At 37.2% G+C, this 21,597-nt stretch overlaps 2 protein-coding genes across 5 annotated transcripts in view; one reads left to right on the plus strand and one right to left on the minus strand.

Moving 5' to 3' along the window:
* LOC125232208 (cyclin-dependent kinase 14) overlaps window positions 1-21,597 on the minus strand; it is a 149,225-nt gene that overhangs the window by 126,162 nt on the left and 1,466 nt on the right. The window contains exon 1 of one of the 2 annotated variants that reach the window (XM_048137844.1): window positions 9,358-9,466. The exons of the other annotated variant lie outside the window; for it this stretch is intronic. The gene's annotated coding sequence lies outside the window, so the exon portion shown is untranslated. Of the gene's footprint in view, window positions 1-9,357; window positions 9,467-21,597 lie in introns of those variants that run through there. 2 annotated transcript variants of the gene reach the window in all.
* Window positions 27-4,929, plus strand: LOC125232207. 3 transcript variants are annotated; one of them, XR_007177726.1, is made up of 3 exons: window positions 27-166; window positions 612-1,631; window positions 3,452-4,929. XR_007177726.1 is itself a non-coding variant. In XM_048137840.1 (2 exons), exon 2 carries the CDS (start codon window positions 1,797-1,799, stop codon window positions 3,549-3,551), a length of 1,755 nt encoding a protein of 584 aa, XP_047993797.1. In that variant the 5' UTR covers window positions 27-166; window positions 612-1,796; the 3' UTR covers window positions 3,552-4,929. The 3 variants fall into 2 exon arrangements, 2 of the variants coding, with proteins under 2 accessions (XP_047993797.1, XP_047993798.1); XM_048137840.1 differs by having other exon boundaries at window positions 612-4,929.

A 21,597-nucleotide genomic window follows, 5' to 3' on the forward strand; every position in this document is an offset into this window, starting at 1 on the left:
ACGGCAACGAGCGCACGCGCTAAAATCATGCCTAAACGTACTATCGATGAACGAATTAGTAAATATCACAAGAAAATAGAAAAGTTACAACGAGAGAAAAATAAGGAACCCTCTCGCAAAAGAATTCGAGTAATGCAATCCTCGTCTGACGAGGAAAATGAACAAGGTAAATTTGTGTTTTATATTGGTTAAAGAAATATTACTAAATGTACTAATTTAGTTTCTAAAGAGATCTTAAAAAGTTTTAAGTGATTTTAAATGATTAATGTTAATTTTGGTCTACCCTCATTTATTTTTATAACTCAAAGAATAGATTTAAATGCTCGGTGTTAGCTGCGAGCTACCGCCGTGTTGTTTTTAAGGATATAAATATGATATAATAAAGAGTTTAAAGTCGGGATTGACTGCGAGTCAATTGCGACAACGTGATTAACTGCGAGTTAACCACGAGGCACTTGCCGAATATAAAATTATGAAATTAATAATAATTATCTGTATCTACTTAAGTTGTCTGGTCTGCGAGACAAGTACAACCGAGTTATATCATAACTCAACTACCTTCTTTTGGGTTTTCAAATAAAAATTCTAATTTTTATTATTTTTATTTGTAGATACAATTATTGCTGATGTCATTGTTCACTGTCCTCCAATGGACCAAATAAACCAAGAAAACAGCGTGACTGCACCTGTTCAATCTGAGGGGCACCAGTGCACCCAACAATTGCCAATTAATGACCTTGAGGATAATCCTCGCCAAAACACGGTTGAACATGAGATTGCTGATCTTGAAGTAGACCAAAGTACCCCCATGCCCGATGAAACCGCGCAAGCACCTGCAGAAGCACCGGTGGAACCGGAGCTGCTTATGGCCTTGGGTGAATCCACAGACGACATACCTGAATTTGGTAAACCAATACATGAGAGTCTAGCTAGTCTATGGTTACCTTTACTAAAAAAGGGCATGCCCAAAGATAACAAAGATAAACTTATGAAAAACTATTTAATCCCCGAGAATTGCAAACTTCTGCAATCTCCCAAACTTAACGCTGAAATCTCAGCTGCAGTATCCGAAATAGTCAGAGGCCGCGATAAAAAGCTATCTAGCTTTCAACAACAACTTGGCGCAGGCATTACTGCAATCAATAAGGGTATGGAGATCCTCCTAAGTAGTGATAACAAAGCTCAGGCTCTGACTCATTTTAGTGACAGCTGCCGAATTCTGACAGATCTTCACTGCGCTTCGACCAAAGATAGGATAAAACTATTAACTCCAAGTCTTGAGAAGAACATTCTACATGTAATACAAGATTCCGAAAGAGACGATACTCTCTTTGGAAACGCCTTGTCAGAGAAAATCAAGGCCAGCAAAGCTATTCAAAGACAAGGTCAACAGATAAAAAGTCTGTGCCTTACCAACCTACTACTTCCGGGTTTCGTCAGATGACGCCAAACCGTTATACCCCGCCGGGAAACTGGAGGGGTCCACCTCGCTATTACATCAGCAGCAGAGGTGGACGAGGCAGCCAGACGAGGATGGCAACGCCCAGGAGGTCGTACAATTACAACACAACTCCGGCAGCGAAACCCGCTCCTCAGACCAGGCCTCGTGCTCCCACTCAACAGTAAATCAGGTACATTCTGGTAGAATAAGTTCATTTTACAATTGTTGGCTGAAAATAAGCCAAAATAATGAAGTCTTAACTTGGATTAGGAAGGGATACAAAATCCCTTTCTCTAAAAGCGTTGAACAACCTCCAGTAAGCCATCCCGCTTACTCTTTTGACGAGAGTCGTGACATGTCCCATGCAATTAATAAATTACTAGAGTTAGGTGCCATTTCACAATGTAATCCATCAAGTGACCAGTTTGTGTCTAAAATATTTTTGACTCCAAAACCTAACGGTGACAAGCGATTTATCTTGAATCTCAAATCGCTTAATACATTTATTCCTAAAATTCATTTTAAGATGGAGGACCATCGAACCGCATCCAAGTTAATACCCCAAAATAGTTACTTAGCCAATATTGATTTAAAAGAAGCCTACCTCTTAATTCCTATTCACGTGTCTGATCGAAAATATTTACGTTTTCAATTTCAAGCCTATGGCTCTAAAGAAATTCTAACGTACGAGTTTAACGCTTTGCCCTATGGCCTATCCCTGGCTCCCTGGGTTTTTACTAAAGTCATGAAGGAAGTAATTACTTACTTAAGATCCAATGGTTTGAAATCCGTCATGTATTTAGATGACATACTTTGCATAGGCGATGACTATCCTGATTGTATTAGAAACGTAAATGAGACGGTAAAGCTACTCCAATGTTTAGGCTTCGTTATTAACTTTAGTAAAAGTTCACTGGAACCCAAACACAGTTGCAAGTTTTTGGGATTCATTTTTGATACTCGTAACATGTCAATGTCTTTGCCGAATGATAAGCGTAATAAAATTGCTCAGTTAGTTAACAAATTTATGAAGTTGCCACGCTGTAGTATTCGTGAATTTGCTCAATTGATTGGCGTACTTGTCGCAGCTTGCCCTGCTGTTAAGTACGGATGGCTGTACACCAAAATTTTAGAGCGGCAAAAATTCCTATTTTTGCAAAAACATAATGATAACTTTGAGGCCAAAATATCTTTACCTAATATCATTTGTACTGACTTAGATTGGTGGAATAAGAATATTGCTACTGCAAATAATCCAATGAGGACAGAAAACTTTAAATATGAAATCTTTACAGACGCCTCCAGGTCCGGCTGGGGCGCAGTATGTGGCAATAAAAGAGTAAATGGACTTTGGAAAATTGTTGAAATGGAATACCATATAAATTACTTGGAACTGTTCGCGGTATTTTTAGCCCTAAAAAGTCTCGCTGCAGACGTTACCAACTGTGCAATATTATTACGAATCGACAACACGACCGCGATTAGTTATATTAACCGCATGGGCGGAATACAATTCCCACATCTGAATGACCTAGCAAGATCAATTTGGCAATGGTGTGAGGAGCGCCATATTTGGTTATACGCATCATACGTGAATACCAAACATAATTACGCAGATGAGGAGTCTCGAAAAATCAACCCTGACACAGAGTGGGAGTTGTCCGCCCATGCTTTCGATACGATTATAAAAATATTAGGTAACCCGGATGTAGATTTATTTGCTTCACGTGCTAACGCGAAATGCGACGTATTTGTCTCCTGGAGGCAAGAGCCAGATGCCATGGCGGTAGACGCGTTTACGCTTAACTGGAGTTCTAGTTTTTTCTATGCATTCCCACCTTTCTCACTGGTACTAAAATGCTTACGAAAGATTGTCGACGACAAAGCGGATGGGATACTTGTATTCCCCTACTGGCCTTCACAGGCATGGTTCCCTTTCCTGACAAAACTCCTAAAGTCGGAAATAATAATTTTCAATCCTCACAAACAACTCTTGAAATCACATTTCAGGGACCACCACCCCTTGCATGCCAGCCTTACCCTGGGTGCCGCGAGGCTTTGCGGGCGGCGTTCATCAAGCGGGGAACCCCTCTTGAGGCAGTACCTCTAATGCTAGCCTCATTAGCTCGGACCACTTTAAGTCAATATAACGTAACCCTAAAGCTCTGGTGGGAATATTGCAATTCAAAAACTTTGATGCGTATTTTATGTCGATACCCACAGTACTTTCCTTTTTAACGGAACTATTTAATAAGGGTTGTTCGTATAGTTCATTGAATAGCCACCGTTCGGCGTTATCCTTGCTGCTTGGTAGCGAAATAGGTACAGATAACTGTGTCAAAAGACTTTTGAAAGGGGCATTTAAATTGAAACCAATAACACCAAAATATAATTCCACCTGGGACCCTCAGGTTGTACTAAATCATCTTTCGTCTTGGTTTCCCAACTCCGATATCCCCCTAGAAAAAATAACTAAAAAACTAGTTACTCTGTTAGCACTCTGTACAGCTCACAGAGTGCAAACCTTATCTCTCATAAAACTAGAAAATATCACAGAAGCCCCAGATGGAATCAAAATTGCAATAGTTGACATAATTAAAACTTCCGCGGTAGGCCGAGAACAACCCATATTAAAATTGCCCTTTTTCCGCGAAAAATTAAGTATCTGCCCAGCTACAACCCTTAAGGATTACATTTTCGTCACGAAAAAGTTAAGGGTCGATAGCAAGGGAACTCTTTTCCTTACGTATAAGCGACCTCACAAAGCCGCTAGCAGTCAAACCCTAAGTAGGTGGATTAAACTAGTATTACACGAAAGTGGCGTGGATGTCAATGTATTCAGTGCTCATAGCACCCGCCATTCTGCTACCTCAACCGCTTTTGCGGCTGGAATCAGCCTAGATACGATTAGAAAGGCAGCTGGCTGGACCAGCAACTCTCAAACTTTTGCCAAATTTTATAACCGGCCAATAATCAACTGTAATGATGATTATGATTTCGCTAGATCGATTTGTTTCCCAGAAACCATTGTCAGCGACAGTGATGAATCTTAAATGCTAATTATACCAGATATACATAAATTCATATGATTTAATATATTGTTTTGTGATGATTAGACATGCTAAATACTAAATGAAGAAAATAAAACAATGAATAATAAAAGCAGTTTTATTTTTTTTACAAAACTTTCTAACATCTCTAAACATCTACCTGTTAAAACATTATATCGAGAATGAAGCGATGAAATATAATAGATGATTAAACGAACTTTCCTAAAGTGAAGTTCGATCACTATTATATGAGTCGCTTCATTCGAAGATATAAGCATAATCACCCACCCATCCCTAGGTGACCCAAATAAGAAAGTTTTGTTGTGACTCTAAAAAATGAAGTCTACGGCAGCGCCCCACCCTTAGGTGGCGGCAGCCGGATGTACTAATACCAGTTTTCAATCAAATGAAGTACTCTAAAAGCGTGCCAGTTGCCTGTAGGTTTAAGTACGGAAAAAGTGCCCCCAGCCCCCACACTGGGCTGTTATAAATGTTATATAACGTGGTGTGTTATATAACATGGTGTGTCAGGGACAGCGCGCCATCACGCCAGCCAGTGTGAGCCTTACTCAAACGGGAATAATAATGTGAAGGAGGAAGAGAGAATAAACTACAAGTATATATTCTTCGGTTTTCCGTGCATAATACTAATGCTCCCTTATCCCTATCTCATAAACACAATAACTGACGTTGGACCATTGACGTCTATAGATGATCTATCGCAGATAACGCGAGGTCACGCGTAACGCTTGACCACATTGCACTTGTGAGGAAGTGAGACAAAGACCGGTCAATAATGTATGATATTACATACGAGCTGCCTATAGGAATTATATTGTTTAGAAGTGAACAATATATTCGTGTTCAGTGTTCACGCTATTTACAAGCGGAAGAGAAAAATAAATTATAACTGTGTTTGAAAGGAATGTACATCTGTAGGTAATTGAAAAAAAGATTTGGATGAACGGAACTCATCGTACGTAATAAATAAACGATTGAGAGGACTGTCAATGAAAACTTAGTTAGGACTATTATTAATATACAACATTACAAACACTATAATACAGATGGCCAAGAAAATAGAAATGTTACTCTCCAAAAGCACCTTTTACAGTGAAAATAATGACTTGTACACTGTTCTTTAAAACTGACAAACTGAAGCCGTACAATTTACTTTCATTTTCACACGTTTAAAAGGATTTATATTACTTATGATTCGTGATAGTCCTCTATTGAGGTAAATGGGAACACCATAATTTAAATTTGTTCCCGATTTAATCAAATTGTAGCAAGGATTAATCAGAGATTAGACTAGAGACTAATCTTGGCCCACTAATCGCTACTCTATCGTTTAGTTGATCGTAGGGTAGACTGAGGGAAGAGTGCTTTTATCTGTAAAATAATAGTTTAGATTGGCAGAATTTTAAGTTTCACGAAATTCTATGTTTCCTAATCGGTACTTTTGGTTTTTGCATGACATCATTATTTCAAATAACACGAATCAAAACAAGGAAAACAATGCGATATTTCATTAAATAAATTACGTACTTACAGCTGGGATTAAACTGGCAACGATAACTGTCAACGAAAGCTATCATTTCGTAGTACAATGACCGGATACGACAACGCAAACAAATCATGACTGTACCCCTGGTATATAGACATTGGGCGGGTGAATAACTTCAATGACAAATGAGGTACTTCTCTACTAGTCGAGTTGGGTCGAAACATAAGTAATAAATACTCAAAATAAATAGATACAGCCAATGCTGATTTAAATCAACACATCCACGCTCTGTGCACTGAGAGAAATTTTCATTGTGAATTTAACAAGTTCGACTTGTTGCGGTTTATCGTTTGAATCAGACAAACGTATGTTTAAAACAATATGTGTCAGGTTGTTTTTATAAAATCGACTTGTTGATTCAAATATATTGCCGATTCAAATGACAAGTAGCTTGTTGTTTGATCCAAAGAGCACGTAGGCGCTATTTTAACCAAAAAACTTGTTGAACGAACATGAAAACTGGTTGTATTTTCTCTCAGTGTGCTATCAAACAAGATGCAAGTTTGTGGGTTGCAAAATAGTTATTTGTTATACAAGGGGGCAAAGTTGTATTTTAACGCCGAGTGTGGAATTGAAAAACGAGCAAGTGAAAGGATATAGTTGAACCACGAGCGAAGAGTGGTTATTAAATCCTGAATTTGCGAGTTTTTTAACACACGAGAAGTAAAATACATTTGCACCCGAGTGTCACAAAACTTTTCCCCTCACTATAGCGAGGAAACTACAACGCAAAAAGTGCGGTTATCACTGCTTCCAGTAGTTCCACAGGTGGTAAATCATCTTTATTACTAGATTCACCTACTTTTATCAATTTTAAGGCAATTAACTTGACTTTATTGGTCAAAGCATATAGTGGATAAAATGCATTTTTACCAGCTGGTATTAAAGGACAAAACACGTGTTTCCCACTTGAAGCAAAGCTGGTAAAAAAGTTAGTAAACGCTTAGATATTAAATCTTCAAAGAAATGTGAGCATCTTGGCCACCATGGAGCATATAATACATTACTTATGCCCACATCAGGCCAGTTTCCGTAACAGTAATGGGTACTGGTGGATACTAAGGGCCAGTTGCATCAACCACATTTGACAGACACATCATCGTCACGCAGCAGACGTCTATGGAGCTTCCCATACAATAAAACTTAACGAACGCTTTAACGGTGACAGACGGTTTGATGCAACCGGCCCTAAATATACTAACAGTAAAAGCTTTCTTCGCGTTTCTGTATACGGATTACACTAATAAAATATGTTTTAAAATCACAATGACTCTATCAACCATGTGATCTGTAGTACAATCTTATCGTTCGTCTCAACCCGGTCGAATTGCGGGTAAAGTTCAATTGATATTTAATTTCACTTGTACCTAAGTTCTACGGTATATTTGAACTAGATAAACTTATGTCTAACTTCGCCAGTAACATTTGTACTGCACTAATTGTTATTCCAGTTTCTAGAACGACGAAGACCGTCAGGTCAAAATGAACTTACTATCTTCGTATTTGCTGATGTTGGAGTAATATCAGAATAGTCAATACGAATTAACCAGAAATTAAAGACTATTCATTTCGTCATTCAGTTAGTTATCCCGGTAGTCGCCACGGATCATGAGGGCTTGGTCCGCTTTGACAAGCCGATTCGGCGTCAATATATTGAGGAAACCCAAAGTTGTAATTTTTCGTATTTTATTATCTTGATAAATAATATCTTGATTAATACAACACTTAACTTATAAAATATTCATTGTTTGTTCACCTGAAGGACTGCAAAGTATCGCGTCTAGATCTTGCTTCATGAAAGTTTAATGTAATGACGCATATGCCGCATGCCGCACTACATGCGCTTTACAACTCAAATAGACCATGATAAATAAATAAATATTATAGGACATTCTTACACAGGTTTACTGAGGTCAAACCCCGGTTGTTTCCCCATGTGGTGCTTCCGTGAGTGTCGTAGAAGTCGACTATTTTTTTTTAAATTATAAATGGGCTTACTCTTGGGACATGGGTTCAATGTGTGGGCGACGGCGATGGGCTATTAGCAACCTGTCACTGCAATATCGACCGGTCTGGCTCAGTCGGTAGTGACCCTGCCTGCTGAGCCGCGGCCCTGGGTTCAAATCCCGGTAAGGGCATTTATATGTGTGATGAGCACAGATACCTATTTGTTCCTGAGTCATAGATGTTTTCTATGTATATAAGTATGTATTTACCTATTTAATTATGTATATCGTCGCTTAGCACCCATAGTACAGGCTTTGCTTAGTTTGGGGCTATGTTGATCTGTGCAAGATGTACCCAATATTCAATTTATTTCTATATTTATTATTTTCATTTTTCTATCAACCCCTTATATGCTAAGAGCGGCAATGAAACTTCAGAAGTTACATGAGCTCTGACTACCCCTTTTTTGAACAGAAGCGTGAATATAACATGAAACAACAAGCGCCAATGTCTTACAAACCCAACCTGAAGACTAAGGCCGTCGTGCGCGCCTTCATGAAACTTTAATGAAGGTGTATTGAAGTACAATCGATAGTGACCAGTCGTGGCTTCACACGCTCCATTGCGCCAAGGTTGACGTGATGGTATTCATTTTATTGTTCAAATTCTTGAGGGACATTATTCATACTAATATTATAAATGGGGAAGTGTGTGTGTCTGTTAACTGTTTGTCCGTCTTTCACGACAAAACGGAACGGCGAATTGACGTGAGTTTTAAAGTGGATATAGTTCAAGGGATGAAGAGTGACATTGGCTACATTTTTCTCTTTCTAACCCCCCCACTTCCCTAAAATGGGAGGTAAAGTTTGTATGAAACATCCTGAAATTTTCGAATTTAACGCGAGCGAAGTCGCGGGCAAAAGCTAGTTGTTAAATAAGGCAAATTGCATAATCGTTTTGTGTATTTCATGAAATTTACTTTCGGAGACAATAAGTCGAAGCGAAATATAAAGTCGAACCAAGTTAGTTTGCCAGTAACTTAAGACTGAAATATGGCGAATGAAATAATAACGATTACTTAACACTTCCGCAGTATGTGTTACCATAACTGCTGCCCAGTTAAGTTGGTCTGACTCTATCTGCCCCTACCTATTTTAGTAGTTACTACTTCTAAACTATACGAAATTGACGGCCAATATTATAAAAACTATTAATACTACGTACTAAATCTAACGACACCTCACACGTCTGACATACATACGTCTATCTGATAGGTTTCAGGCAAAAACTTCATCCTGTCGTTCTTTAAGTAATAAAAGAAACTTATTTAACAACTTAGTAAACAAACTCACTTCTCTTGGCGGTGCCGAAGCCATCATCATCGTGCCCATTGCACCTGTCATCATCATACCCATACTCCTTGAAACTGTCGAAGGAATACAGCTTGCCGCCTTTTTTGGACCCCCTTCAAAATATATCGAGTCCTGTCCTAACTCACTGTTATTTACACACGAACCGAAAACAAAGTCCCACAAACGTCAATCCAATGTAAATTCTGCTGAATGTTTATTTATTTACACAGCGCGCTATTGTCATGTAACAATGGGCGAGTCGAAGTGCGATTTGCAGAATTGTGGTTCCGAGATCGCGCGCGATCGAGAGTCGGTGGGCGGGAGTGCTCGTCAGGGCGGCCGCGTGTCGTCTGGCCGGGTTGCAGTTGGCCCTCGCGCCGCGCCGGCGCCCAAGAGGTTCCAACCACATACCGAACACAGGCAGATCTTTGTCTAACCCCAACCAGTTTAAGGTATCATTCCGACTTAGTATACTCGCTGCAGTTGTCCAGGCCTAACTTAGACTAGTTAGTCTGGGATTTCAGAAAGTGTGCGTTCGGTAAGTAGATGGAATGTATGGCAAGAACTGTGTCAGCAGACGCGGCGCCCGTAGCACCCCGGCCTCCATGAATACACCTATGCTTGACGCATCAATACATTCGTTACGGTATAGGATGCAAGGGAAATTGTACGTAATTGCTTACGCGTTTACGGGGAATGTCCGGGTGAAATTAAGGTGTTAAATGGAATATTGGACCACTTGTCCGTAATATTGGCTGGGGATTCGGATGCTACAGCTCTCCACGCTTCACTTCAATTAAACATGTATGGATCTAAAATTAGTCCCATCGACGTTGATAACTGTAATTCTACGTAAATTATCTGTTTTACTCAGAAACTCATAATGTACAGTACTAAATAACAAATATTTTCAATGTAATTTCGGACAGATGTAATAAAGTTAATCCATATTCCAGTACAGCTAAATTCATCAAATGTGAGTGTTTAGTAAAACTTCCAACCTTGTCGGTTATCATTAAAGCGAGATTTACTTGTATCTTTATATGAATAAACTGACAAAGCTTTATAGCAATCGACAAAGTGGGACGTTTTCCGTGCACACTCACAAATGTTCATGTTTCCTTCGTACTTCAACTACACCTATAATATAATTATATTTAATATTATGATCATTTTTACAGCCCGGAAATATAGCAGGAGCCACATAAAATACGACTGTACCCGCCTCTCCAATACGCGATTTTATAGTCCACTCCAGTTCGACCATAAACATTGTGTAATTGGCTAGTAAAATCAGTTATCTTTACTTGAGAGTCTATTTAAATTTAGACTTGATCATCATTAATTTAAGAATTGGACTCTTGTCGGTGGAGCAACTTCCATGTGTGCCGGTCTTTTCTGCCTTCACTTAGACTTATACGACACGACGTTGATTCTTTCCTTTATCTGGGTCATGTACAGTCAACCAATTGGAATCCTATGCCACTCTAGAACCCTGTCTTATTGACACCGTGCTGTAACTGTCAAAGAAGTCACTTCGACGTTTACTGTGAAAAGGTTCTACAGTGGCCTAGGATTCAAATTGATTGACTGTACGTAGGCTCTCCTTGGTCTTCCCCTTATTGATATTGATACACTTCCCAATTCCCGTGTACATTAAAGTATAAATACAGTATAGTCAGTAAAATTTAAACTCCGTTTTTTGATCTCCGAACGAAATCTAAACTTAGGAGATTTATGATAAACAAACTTTTAACAAAAAGGTAATCAATAGCAAAATAGCCAAACAAGCCTAGATAATACTCATTATTTCCCAAAGATTCACTAACTTCAATATAGGTATACAATTGTGTGTGTGTTTTTTTTTCTATCAACAATAAATAATGATCAGTCTCCTACAATAACAATTTTTAAAACTATACCTATCAAATTTTTCGAATCTTTCGAATTTTTTTCGAATATCGTCAACGTGGTTCAAATTACAATAAAGACCCATTGTTACTTCATTTTACGTGCTTAGGTCTCACGAAGTTCTTTACTCCTGTAATACGACACAATCTTATAATTTTACAAATAATATCGTGATGATGAGAACCTCCGTGATTTTGATTGTTTTAGTTAAATTAATATCCGTTGAGGTGATCAGTTTAAATGGAAATGATCAATAACAGATATTAAACGCGTTGGCTCAGTCAAAGCAAATGTCCAATACACGCACCCGATTGTCATTCGGAGATAACCGAATTAATTCTGACTTCTACTTTATGTATAGTTATGGTACAGTTGGACTATCTACCGTGGCATTCACAAAGTTTAAAAACCAATTTAACACAGACGAACTAGTGTAAGAATGGTCTCCGGCAGAATACAGTTCTCGTAAGTTCCGGGGTCAGATTTTACTGGATTCACAGTGGAAATACTTTGCAAATAGATAAGCTTTGCCGGGAAAGCATCAGGATTGTTAATTATAACTTTTGTCTAGCTCATCGCTTCAATTGAACCACTGTAAAGTGGACTCAAATATCTACATCTTGAAACGGGTGGTATGTGGAACCTATAGACCTTGGAATAAAAAGGTTAACTAACTAGAAAACAAGAAGAGACTAGCGATACAATCGCGATGCTAGGAGTAGATCCTAAAGATATATAAGTATAAAGAAGGGTATGGAAACCCTTCGAAGAAACGGGTGCAGCCAGGAGTGGTCATATTTTTACAGCATGTAGTAGTAGTAGTAAACACTATTGCACAGAACAAATTACAAGTACAGTGAATAATTATAATGGTTATGTACAAAGGCGAGTTTATCCCTTTAAGGGATCTTTTCCAGCTAACCTTAGAACAACAGAGAGAGGAAAATAGGAAATGGTAGACAAACACAACTACTAAAGTGCATCAGCATATATACAAGGCATGTCTATTTGGAAGGGTTTTGGTCAACAGCAGCACAGTATTTATCCAACACGATGGTAACGGATATGGTGGTGGTGGTGGTAATATTATAAATATATAGATCAAGTTATGTTAGGTACTTGAAAGTCGAGTAGTCGACACTGTGAATTAGGCAGCTGCTATCGCGAACGCAGATCGACCCCTGACATTTGAGCACATTACACTCGTAACCTGGAAATGTTATTTCGAACTGGGACAAGTAGTGCTTACATTAAAGTGAAAAATCTTGAGCTAGGTCAGCAAGATTGAAGATAAGAAATATTTCAAATATATTTTTCTCAGCAGCAGTGTTTTCATTAAAAGAGTAAATTTTCTGGATGTGGATTTATTTTTCTTGCAGTTCTTTTTCTCCCCTTCATTGTTTGGAATCTACTTTTAGATAAAAACTTAGTTATGATGTTGAATACTTATTTCATTAGAGCATGTTTAGGTTTTCAATTTTCTTGAACTAAGCATGCACTAAGCAGACAATGAGCTTTTTTTATTAAATACTAGCTTTTGACCGCGGCTTCGCTCGCCTTAAATTAGAAAATTGCGGAATGCGCCATACAAACTTCCACCCCCCATTCTAGGGAAGTGGGGGGTTAGAAAGAAATAAAAAGTAGCCTATGTCTCTCTCCATCCCTTCAACTGTCTCCACTCAAAAAATCACGTCAATACATCGCTCCGTTTTGCCGTGAAAGACAGACAAACAAACAGACACACACACTTTCCCATTTACAATATTAGTATGGATATTAAAAACAGGGTCACTCCTGTAATTTACGAGTAAGTTTGCGCAGAGTCCGCCTCAGTACAGAGTGGAGTAAAACATCTCGAGCGATATTCGAATTAAAATCCGTGGGTAACCCATTTTAATGAGAATGTCAGGCGAAGTCCGACAAAGTCTCGTAGTAGGGTTACTAGCCCTACGTCACGTGAAAAAAAAATGTCGTTGGACATTCGTGTCACATGTCAAACCGTATTTATATCCCTATGAAAATGTGTATACGCGACAATGTATCTTCTCAGAGAGTTACAGTAATATGTAGCTGTCGTTTCGTTTTTAACCCCCGACGCAAAAACGATGGGGTGTTGACGTGTCTGTCTGTCCGTCTGTGTGTGTCTGTTTGTGGCATCGCAGCTTTCGAACGGACGAACCACATTCGGTGTTTTGTATGAAAGCTTAATTAGTTGGGAGTGTTCTTAGCCATGTTTGATGAAAATCGGTCCACTTTCGGCGGTTTTTCACACAAAATGACATTCATTTTATGAAGTAAATGTACAGCGCCCTTAAACTGTTACTTGCTAGACCCATACGGTTTACAAAGCTTTTCTAAACGATCAGTAAGATCACTCACACGTCAAGCACCCGGCATTCTGGCATGAAAGCAAATACTGCCACGCAACGCAAGTTATATTACAAGCCTCAGGGGAACAATAAGCCACCTTGGTGGTTCATATGGAAATCGACATTTGATGTTTCAAACGCCTACCAAAGACGAGTCGAGCGCTCAAGCAGAAAAATGCCCTCAAAGATCCTTGAAAGGGATAAGTTCGCCTTTGTGCTAACCGTAATTGCAACTATTGGGTTGGTAAGAAAGTAATGAGCGATCGATTGAATTCCACATAAAATTTTTGAGAGAGTTCTAGAATCTTCTATGGTCGAAAGTATATAAAGGGCGAGTCGCACAGTTTCTCGTCAGTCATTCACTAGCTGTCGCCGAGCTAATATAAGGAAGAAAATGGACGAATCAAAAGTGCATGTAAGGCATTGCTTACTACATGAATTTCAGTCTGGCCATTCAGCCGCCGAAGCAGTGCGTAATATATGTCAGCGTGTTGCTCCTGAAGTTGTGTCTGAGGCCACGGCGAAACGATGGTTCCAGCGGTTTCGTAGTGGCGACTTTTCATTATCAGATCAACCTAAGTTTGGTCGACCGGTGAAGATTGATGTAGCCAAATTAAAAACCTTAATTGAAGGAGATCCGAGGCTAACGAGTCGTACTCTTGCTACCGAGTTAGGCTGCTCTCATGTCACCATAGAAACACATTTACACGAGTTGGGAAAAAACTACAAATACAGTGTTTGGATACCGCACGAACTTTATAGAGATCAACTAAACCGCCGTGCCGATATCTGCATACAACTTCTGTCTTTTCGCCGCACATTCAACTGGTTGGACCATCTTATCACTGGAGATGGAAAATGGGTCTTATATATAAATCACACACGCAAACGTCAGTGGCTAGCTCCAAACGAAAAAGGAATAGAGGCACCAAAAACAGAGCCTCACCCGAAAAAAGTTATGCTGTCCGTTTGGTGGGATATTCATGGTATTATTCACTGGGAACTCCTACCAAGTGGAATGACTGTTACCGCATCAGTATACTGTAATCAGCTTGAAAATTTAAACCAAAAAATCTGTCAGAATCGTCCACAGCATGCTAAAGTTTTTTTCTTACACGACAATGCTCGCCCACACATTGCAAAAGTGACTCGGCTAAAGCTATTGGAGCTAGGTTGGAAAGTGATACCTCATCCACCGTACTCTCCAGACTTGGCACCTACGGATTACGCATTGTTCAGATCGCTAAGTAATGCCTTGAATGAAAAAAAGTTCGATGATCAAGCCCATCTACGACAGTACATAGCTGAGTTTTTTTAATCTAAACCTAAGAACTTCTTCGCCGATGCTATTCATTCTTTACCAGAACGATGGAGACAAGTAGTAGATAACGAAGGCCGTTATATTTTTGATAAATGATTAAAATAATAAATTAAATAAAAATTACAATATTGGTTATGATTCGCTCATTACTTTCTTACCAACCCAATACTTCTGTTTAGTTTTGGTAAAGGAATTACTACTTATTACTTAATGATCTTCTTGGTGTGTAAATATAGAAATATTTATATCGCTGATACTTAGTCACAAAAGAGCTTTGTTCCATTTGGTTTTCCAGGGAGTTTATATGGAAAATTTCGCATTTTTCGGAGTTAACCCGAGTGAAACCGCGGGTAAAAGCTAGCGATAAGATTGGGTGCAGCAGTTTTCGCTATATATAATCATGCTAGGTGGAAGTTATTCACTCGTACGTAAAGCAGACGCGCTAAATAAGCTTCCATTTGACACCATGGCTGTGCTCTCTTATTAAGCACTTATTACGGTTGTCAAGATGCTGAATGCTATTTTATTGTTAATTGTATTATGTTATGGTAAGTCTATATTTATTTTCTGACATGTCCACTCATTCATTAGTTTTACTTACATCATAAGCATGTTCTTAGCTCGTAAGTTTTTCTAACACAATTTATATTGTTCAAGAAATAAAGAAATGAAATGAATGAAATTCCCCATTTCGTTGGTTAGAAATTGGAAAACCAAATTGAAGTAATAAACGACGATCGACGTTCGCCCGGATTCCGATCGATACTCGTAAATAATGTAAATTCATGAATAAAGACACGCGAATCGCGAATCAAGCCAGTCTAACCTTGACCGGAGTGTCTTGAGTCCTTTAGCTTTATAAATTGCCTATGACGATCGATATATACATATATGACGTAGTACTTAGTCCTTTAGAATACGATGAGTCAATAAGACACGTACGCATATCTACACGAATTAATAGAACAAGTCTATGACTATAGTAAAGAATTAGGAGCAAAATGGAAAAATAATTTCTAAATGAAATAATGACTGTATTCACCATGTTAGGGACATTTTTCATGGAAGAAATGAGATGGTAGTGACGACCGGTCTTCTTCTTCAGTTGTTCCCTCAACTCAATGCTGCGATTGTGACATCATGTCATTCAGTTGAACACTAGGTCCCTCCATAGATGACTGGTCTGTCCTAACGGGTAGTAACCCCGCCTGCTATGCTGCGAGCCTGGGTTCATTCTCGGGAATGGCATTTATTTGTGTAAACAAAAATATTTATATGTTGTATTTAACAGTGTCTTGAGTACCCACACCACAAGCCTTGTAAGAATGTCCTACAATATTGATTTATTAGCTATTCTTTATTATAGGTAGTTGTAGTTGAACGAAATGCAATGAAAGACATAGGTTCTAAACATCTGGGATGCACATTCATGAATAAAAAAAAGAATAAGAAATTTATTTGCTAGAATACTTATAACTAAGGTACAGATGTTCGTGTAAGAAGACAAGTAAAAGTATTCAGTCATCGTCATGACGACATGCAAATGTTTCTTAAAACTAAGTATTAAATTTATTAATTATACAAAATATATAACTAATATTAAAAAATTACAAAATTAAAATCTACACATTCAACAACAATAATAATTAACTTCATTCCATTGTTATATAAATAAAAAAGTATGTCAACGACTAAATATAATTAAAAGAGTTATTCTCACGTAAATCACAATTATTATTATTCAATGTTTCAATATGTTTTAAAATTACAATTAAAAAAAATTCAAATTAATTCATAAAATTCAATATATTATTACTAGGATGTAAAAATAAAAATTATAAAATAAAACAATATTCCATTCAGTCACTTCCGTTCATTCGTTCATGCTTCCTTCCCGTTCCACTACCATCCATCCCTCATTCATTCCACGATATTGGCGGTAGCCACACATACTTTTGAAGTTGGCTCCTTCTTCATTTTTATCCTCCATTTTGTAAAATTATCTTTAAAATAAAAATTAATTTTAACTTACAAATCGAGATTTTGTGAACCCAGAAATGGCTGATCGTGCTACAAAAGACTGTCTTCAAGTGTTCGTCGAGACTACAGGGTAAGTCATTAATCTTTTTTACTTTATAACGATACTTGGATCTTTGTAGATTTAAAAGATGAGAGTACCCGTTGATTACTAAAAAATAATTATACTATATGTGAAATAAATGAAATTAACTATGTATTCTCTTGTTACAGGACGAGAAACCGGGTGAAATAGACAGCCAACATGTACCCCTGCCGGACCAAAGATGCACGAGGGTGATTTTATTGCGCCATTCGCTTACTAAAGTCAGTATATTCTTGTACACTATAGAAACAGTGCTCCAAGAGAAAACTAGTCAAGTTCTTTTTAAATTGCGTACCATTCAAAAGTTTTATACTATTTGGCAAGGCATTATATAGAGTTATGCACATATTATATGCGTTCTTTTTGTAAATGGCTAAGTGGCATCGAGGTTGGTATAAAAGATTTAGATATTGTGATCTCTGGCTGCAAAAAAATTCTGACCTCATTTTAAATAAATCTGGGCGGGTTTTTACAAGTATACATGCTTTTTTTATATACATGCATGGCAGAGGCAATATATTTGATTTCTTAAAGAGCGGCTGACAATGATCATCAAACCACGCATTCATGATTGCACGGACACAACTTTTTTGTAATATTAAGGCTCTGTCGACATCCACCGAATTACCCCACAGTAATAGCCCGTAATTGAGCACAGACGACACAACACCATGATATGCAGTGAGTGCTGCTTCCATGCTAACAGTATTTCTCAGTTTTCTTAATGCAAATACGAATCTGGCCAATCTACTGCAAACGTTATTGATATGTTCCTTCCAATTTAGATGCTCATCTATAATTAATCCTAAAAACTTTATATTTTCACAATTTGATATAGGTACACTATTATAATCTATATTTAATTGAATTGGCACACTGTTATACGAATGAAATTGAATATAGAATGTCTTAGTCATATTAATATCTAGATTATTGTTACATGTCCAATTTTTTATGTCAGCTAACGCATTGTTTACAGTATTTTCGTAGGAATCAGCGTCTTCCCCCCTTACTAATAAAGTTGTGTCGTCCGCGAAAAGTAAACACTTATGTGAGATGGCTAGAGGAAGGTCATTAATGTATATTAAGAATAAAAGAGGCCCTAAGATGCTCCCCTGAGGGACACCTGATTTAACTTCACGAACTGTTGAACGGTAATTAATTTTTGTAAAGGTTTTCCCGACCTTTTCAATTTTTAGTATTTCTGTACATTGTTTTCTATGTGACAAATAGCTTTTTATCCAATTATTCGCCAATCCTCTAATACCATAATACTCAAGTTTGGCTAGTAGTATACTATGATCAACGCAATCGAACGCTTTGCTTAAATCCAGAAATATTGACAATACAGGTAATTTGTTGTTTAGACTTTCAGTAACATATCTGACAAAATCAAAGCACGCCAGTTCAGTTGAAAGACCTTTTCTAAAACCGTATTGTTCTGGTCGCAATAACTTGTTTCTTTCGAGAAATCCCGTTAGCCGTTCACACATTGCCTTCTCAATTATTTTAGAAATAACTGGAACAATTGTTATGGGCCTATAATTATTGGGATCTTTGCGGTCACCTTTCTTGAATAAGGGCTTTACCACAGACAGTTTTAACTGTGCGGGAAAAACCGCTTGGTCTAATGATAGGTTGATTATATGGGCTATAGGGTGACATATCCATAGAGCGCTTAGCTTGAGAATGTATGTTGTAATGTCATCATATCCGGACGTCTTACTATTGTTAAGGGACATTATGATTTTGAAAGTTTCTTGGGCATCAGCAGGTCTTAAAAATATTGTAGAAGGAAAGTTATTTATATTATTTGTTACATTATTCACATTGCCATTTGGATTAGATTTTGATAAAGTTATGTCAATAAAATAATCATTCATTAAATTACAAATATCTTCGGGCTTACTAAATGTCATATTATTATAATTTAAATAATCAATTTCATTATAACTGTTAATGCTTGCAAATTTTTTTGTGATAATGTCCCATGTAGCTTTAGACTGATTTTTACTACAAGATATATGGTTTGAATTGTAAATTTTTTGCGATTTGTAAATACATTTTCTTAAAATTTTATTGTAATTTATTAGTTGATTTTTATAAATTGATTTATTTGTCTTGGAAAATTTATATTTTAAATACAGTTTTCTTTTAGTGTGACATGACTTTCGTAGTCCTTTTGTTAACCATGCAGTTCTTCTGAAGAGATTATTCATCTTGACCTTTACGATTGGAAAGCATAAGTTATAAAACAAACACACTATGTCATAAAACGAATTAAATGCTTCCGTTAGGTCAGTTGAAGACATAACATCGTAGAACGATAACGCAGATATACACTGTATGAACTTATCAATATTCTCTTTATTAAAATCTCTCTTGTATTCAAACCATGTTTGACATATATTTTTTTGCTTTACCCTAAAAGTGATAGTTTGAGCCATATCGTGATCAGATAAGCATAATTGATGTGTAGCTACCTTAACTTTCTCTATGTTACTAGCTATCTGGTCGATACATGTATTTATTCTAGTGGGCGAATTAATGTGCAATGTAAAATTATAATTATGGCATGTACTTTTTAAATCTTTTGCGTGAGGACTATCTTTTAACACATCTATATTCCAGTCTCCACAAATTACAATTTTCTTTTTCTTGTATTTGGAGGTTAGCTGAAATAATAATTTGTTTAGCTTGTGAAAAAATATTCCGACATGGGATTTTGTTTGTACTGGAATTCTGTAAATTACTATGACTATTACATCCAAACCAATAATTTCTATACCGCAGGATTCAAAATAATAATCTGACACCAATTTTGGCTCAAACACAATTTGTTTGAACTGTAAATTTTTGTTCACAAGAATAGCAGTTCCACCCCTACATTTGTGTCTACTATAAAAGGCTCCTTGTGCGTAGTTTTCTATGTTGACATTTTTTTCTGAACCTTTTTTTAGAAACGTTTCACTAAGACAAATTATATCTATCTCTTGGTTTTTTGTGTGGAAATCGCTCATTACAATTTGAAGCTGATCTAGCTTACTTAATAGTCCCCCTATATTTTGATGGAAAATTGTCAGTTTATTAGAACCATTCATGTCAGAAATTATGTAATCATTATTCACGAAAAAACTCTAATTCTTTTAGGCTGCTTTGACACGAACAATGGTCATGTAATGAGATGTCATTATTATCATTCTGAATTAAATGTATAAGGGTCATTAGATCATTAAAAATTATATTAATACCGTACTTGTTGATGCGACCCGACTTAAAGTAAAACATTTCGTGATCATAGGCTAAGTTACGATTACTATCTAATAAATATACATAATTATACTTTGAATTGTCATTGTACAATAGTTGGTTGAACAATTCTATTCTAGAATTAAACATATTATTAAAATAACCAATATTGTAAGTAGGATAACATACAATAACATTTGTGTGCATTAATGCGGTAGTTATCTTCCTTATATAGAGCACTAAATTGTCATAACATTGGGAATATTTGAAATCCTCTTCACCAATAAAAATTATACAGTAGTCTTCTTTTGTGTAGTTTACCAACTTCTTTTCCAGGTCACAAAAAAGTGTACGAACCCCAACACCCGGATAGAGATAGTGGCACATATTATAGTTTTCACCTAGGTGACAATTGGCAACTTCTAAGGTTCTATTGTACTTGTGAGAACTAATCATACATATTTTATTGGCCTTCTTTCTGCTAATTTCTATGTTATTAGGGTCCTCCTGTACAGCATCATCATTTGTCAGTGATTTTTTACCGGGGTCGTTCATTCCTTTTAACTCTTTAGCTGTGTGAGCGTCCTCTTGCGGCAACAACTTAGACATATCTTCACCATTTTGTGGTACCGATGATTTTTCCCTCTGTTCTAGGTCGTTGACCACATCAGTAACAGTTCGAGGTTTATCGACCGGAATCAGCTCATCTATACTATCATTTTGCCTAGTCGCGTTTGCATTTGGCTTAAAGATCAGGGTCGACTTATTTTGATTTTTCTTGCTTTTTTTCGTGCTGGACTTGCAAATAACTTCTAAGTTTGTGACCTTGCTATTTAAATTATCAATAGTATTTTTTAGGGATTTATTTTCAGCAAGCAGATTCTCTATCTCATGATCAGCTATCACTAGTTTTTCTTGAAGGTCATCGACTTTGGTTTGTAGAACTTCAATTTTGTCCCTAAGACCTTCGCCAATCTCTGGGCAGCTCCTATTTATCTTGCTGCAATCTTCGGCAGAGTTTGATGATGAGTTTAGATCATCTTCATCTGGCAGAGACTCAAAGGAGTTCTTAGTTGATATTGTAATGTCATATTTTTTGTTCTTATTATCTTTCTTAGAAAGTGGAGAGGGTGACTGCGATGTACTAGAGCTACTTTTTTTGACCTCTCCATGATTTCTTTAGCTTTGGTGCAAGGAGTGCATAGCCAGAGCTCTTTACTTTCCTTAGACATACTTCGAAATTGAGTTTCATTGACCTTTGTGCAAGT

This window comes from Leguminivora glycinivorella, chromosome 12, assembly GCF_023078275.1.
Source record: "Leguminivora glycinivorella isolate SPB_JAAS2020 chromosome 12, LegGlyc_1.1, whole genome shotgun sequence".
Classification (NCBI taxonomy): domain Eukaryota; kingdom Metazoa; phylum Arthropoda; class Insecta; order Lepidoptera; family Tortricidae; genus Leguminivora; species Leguminivora glycinivorella.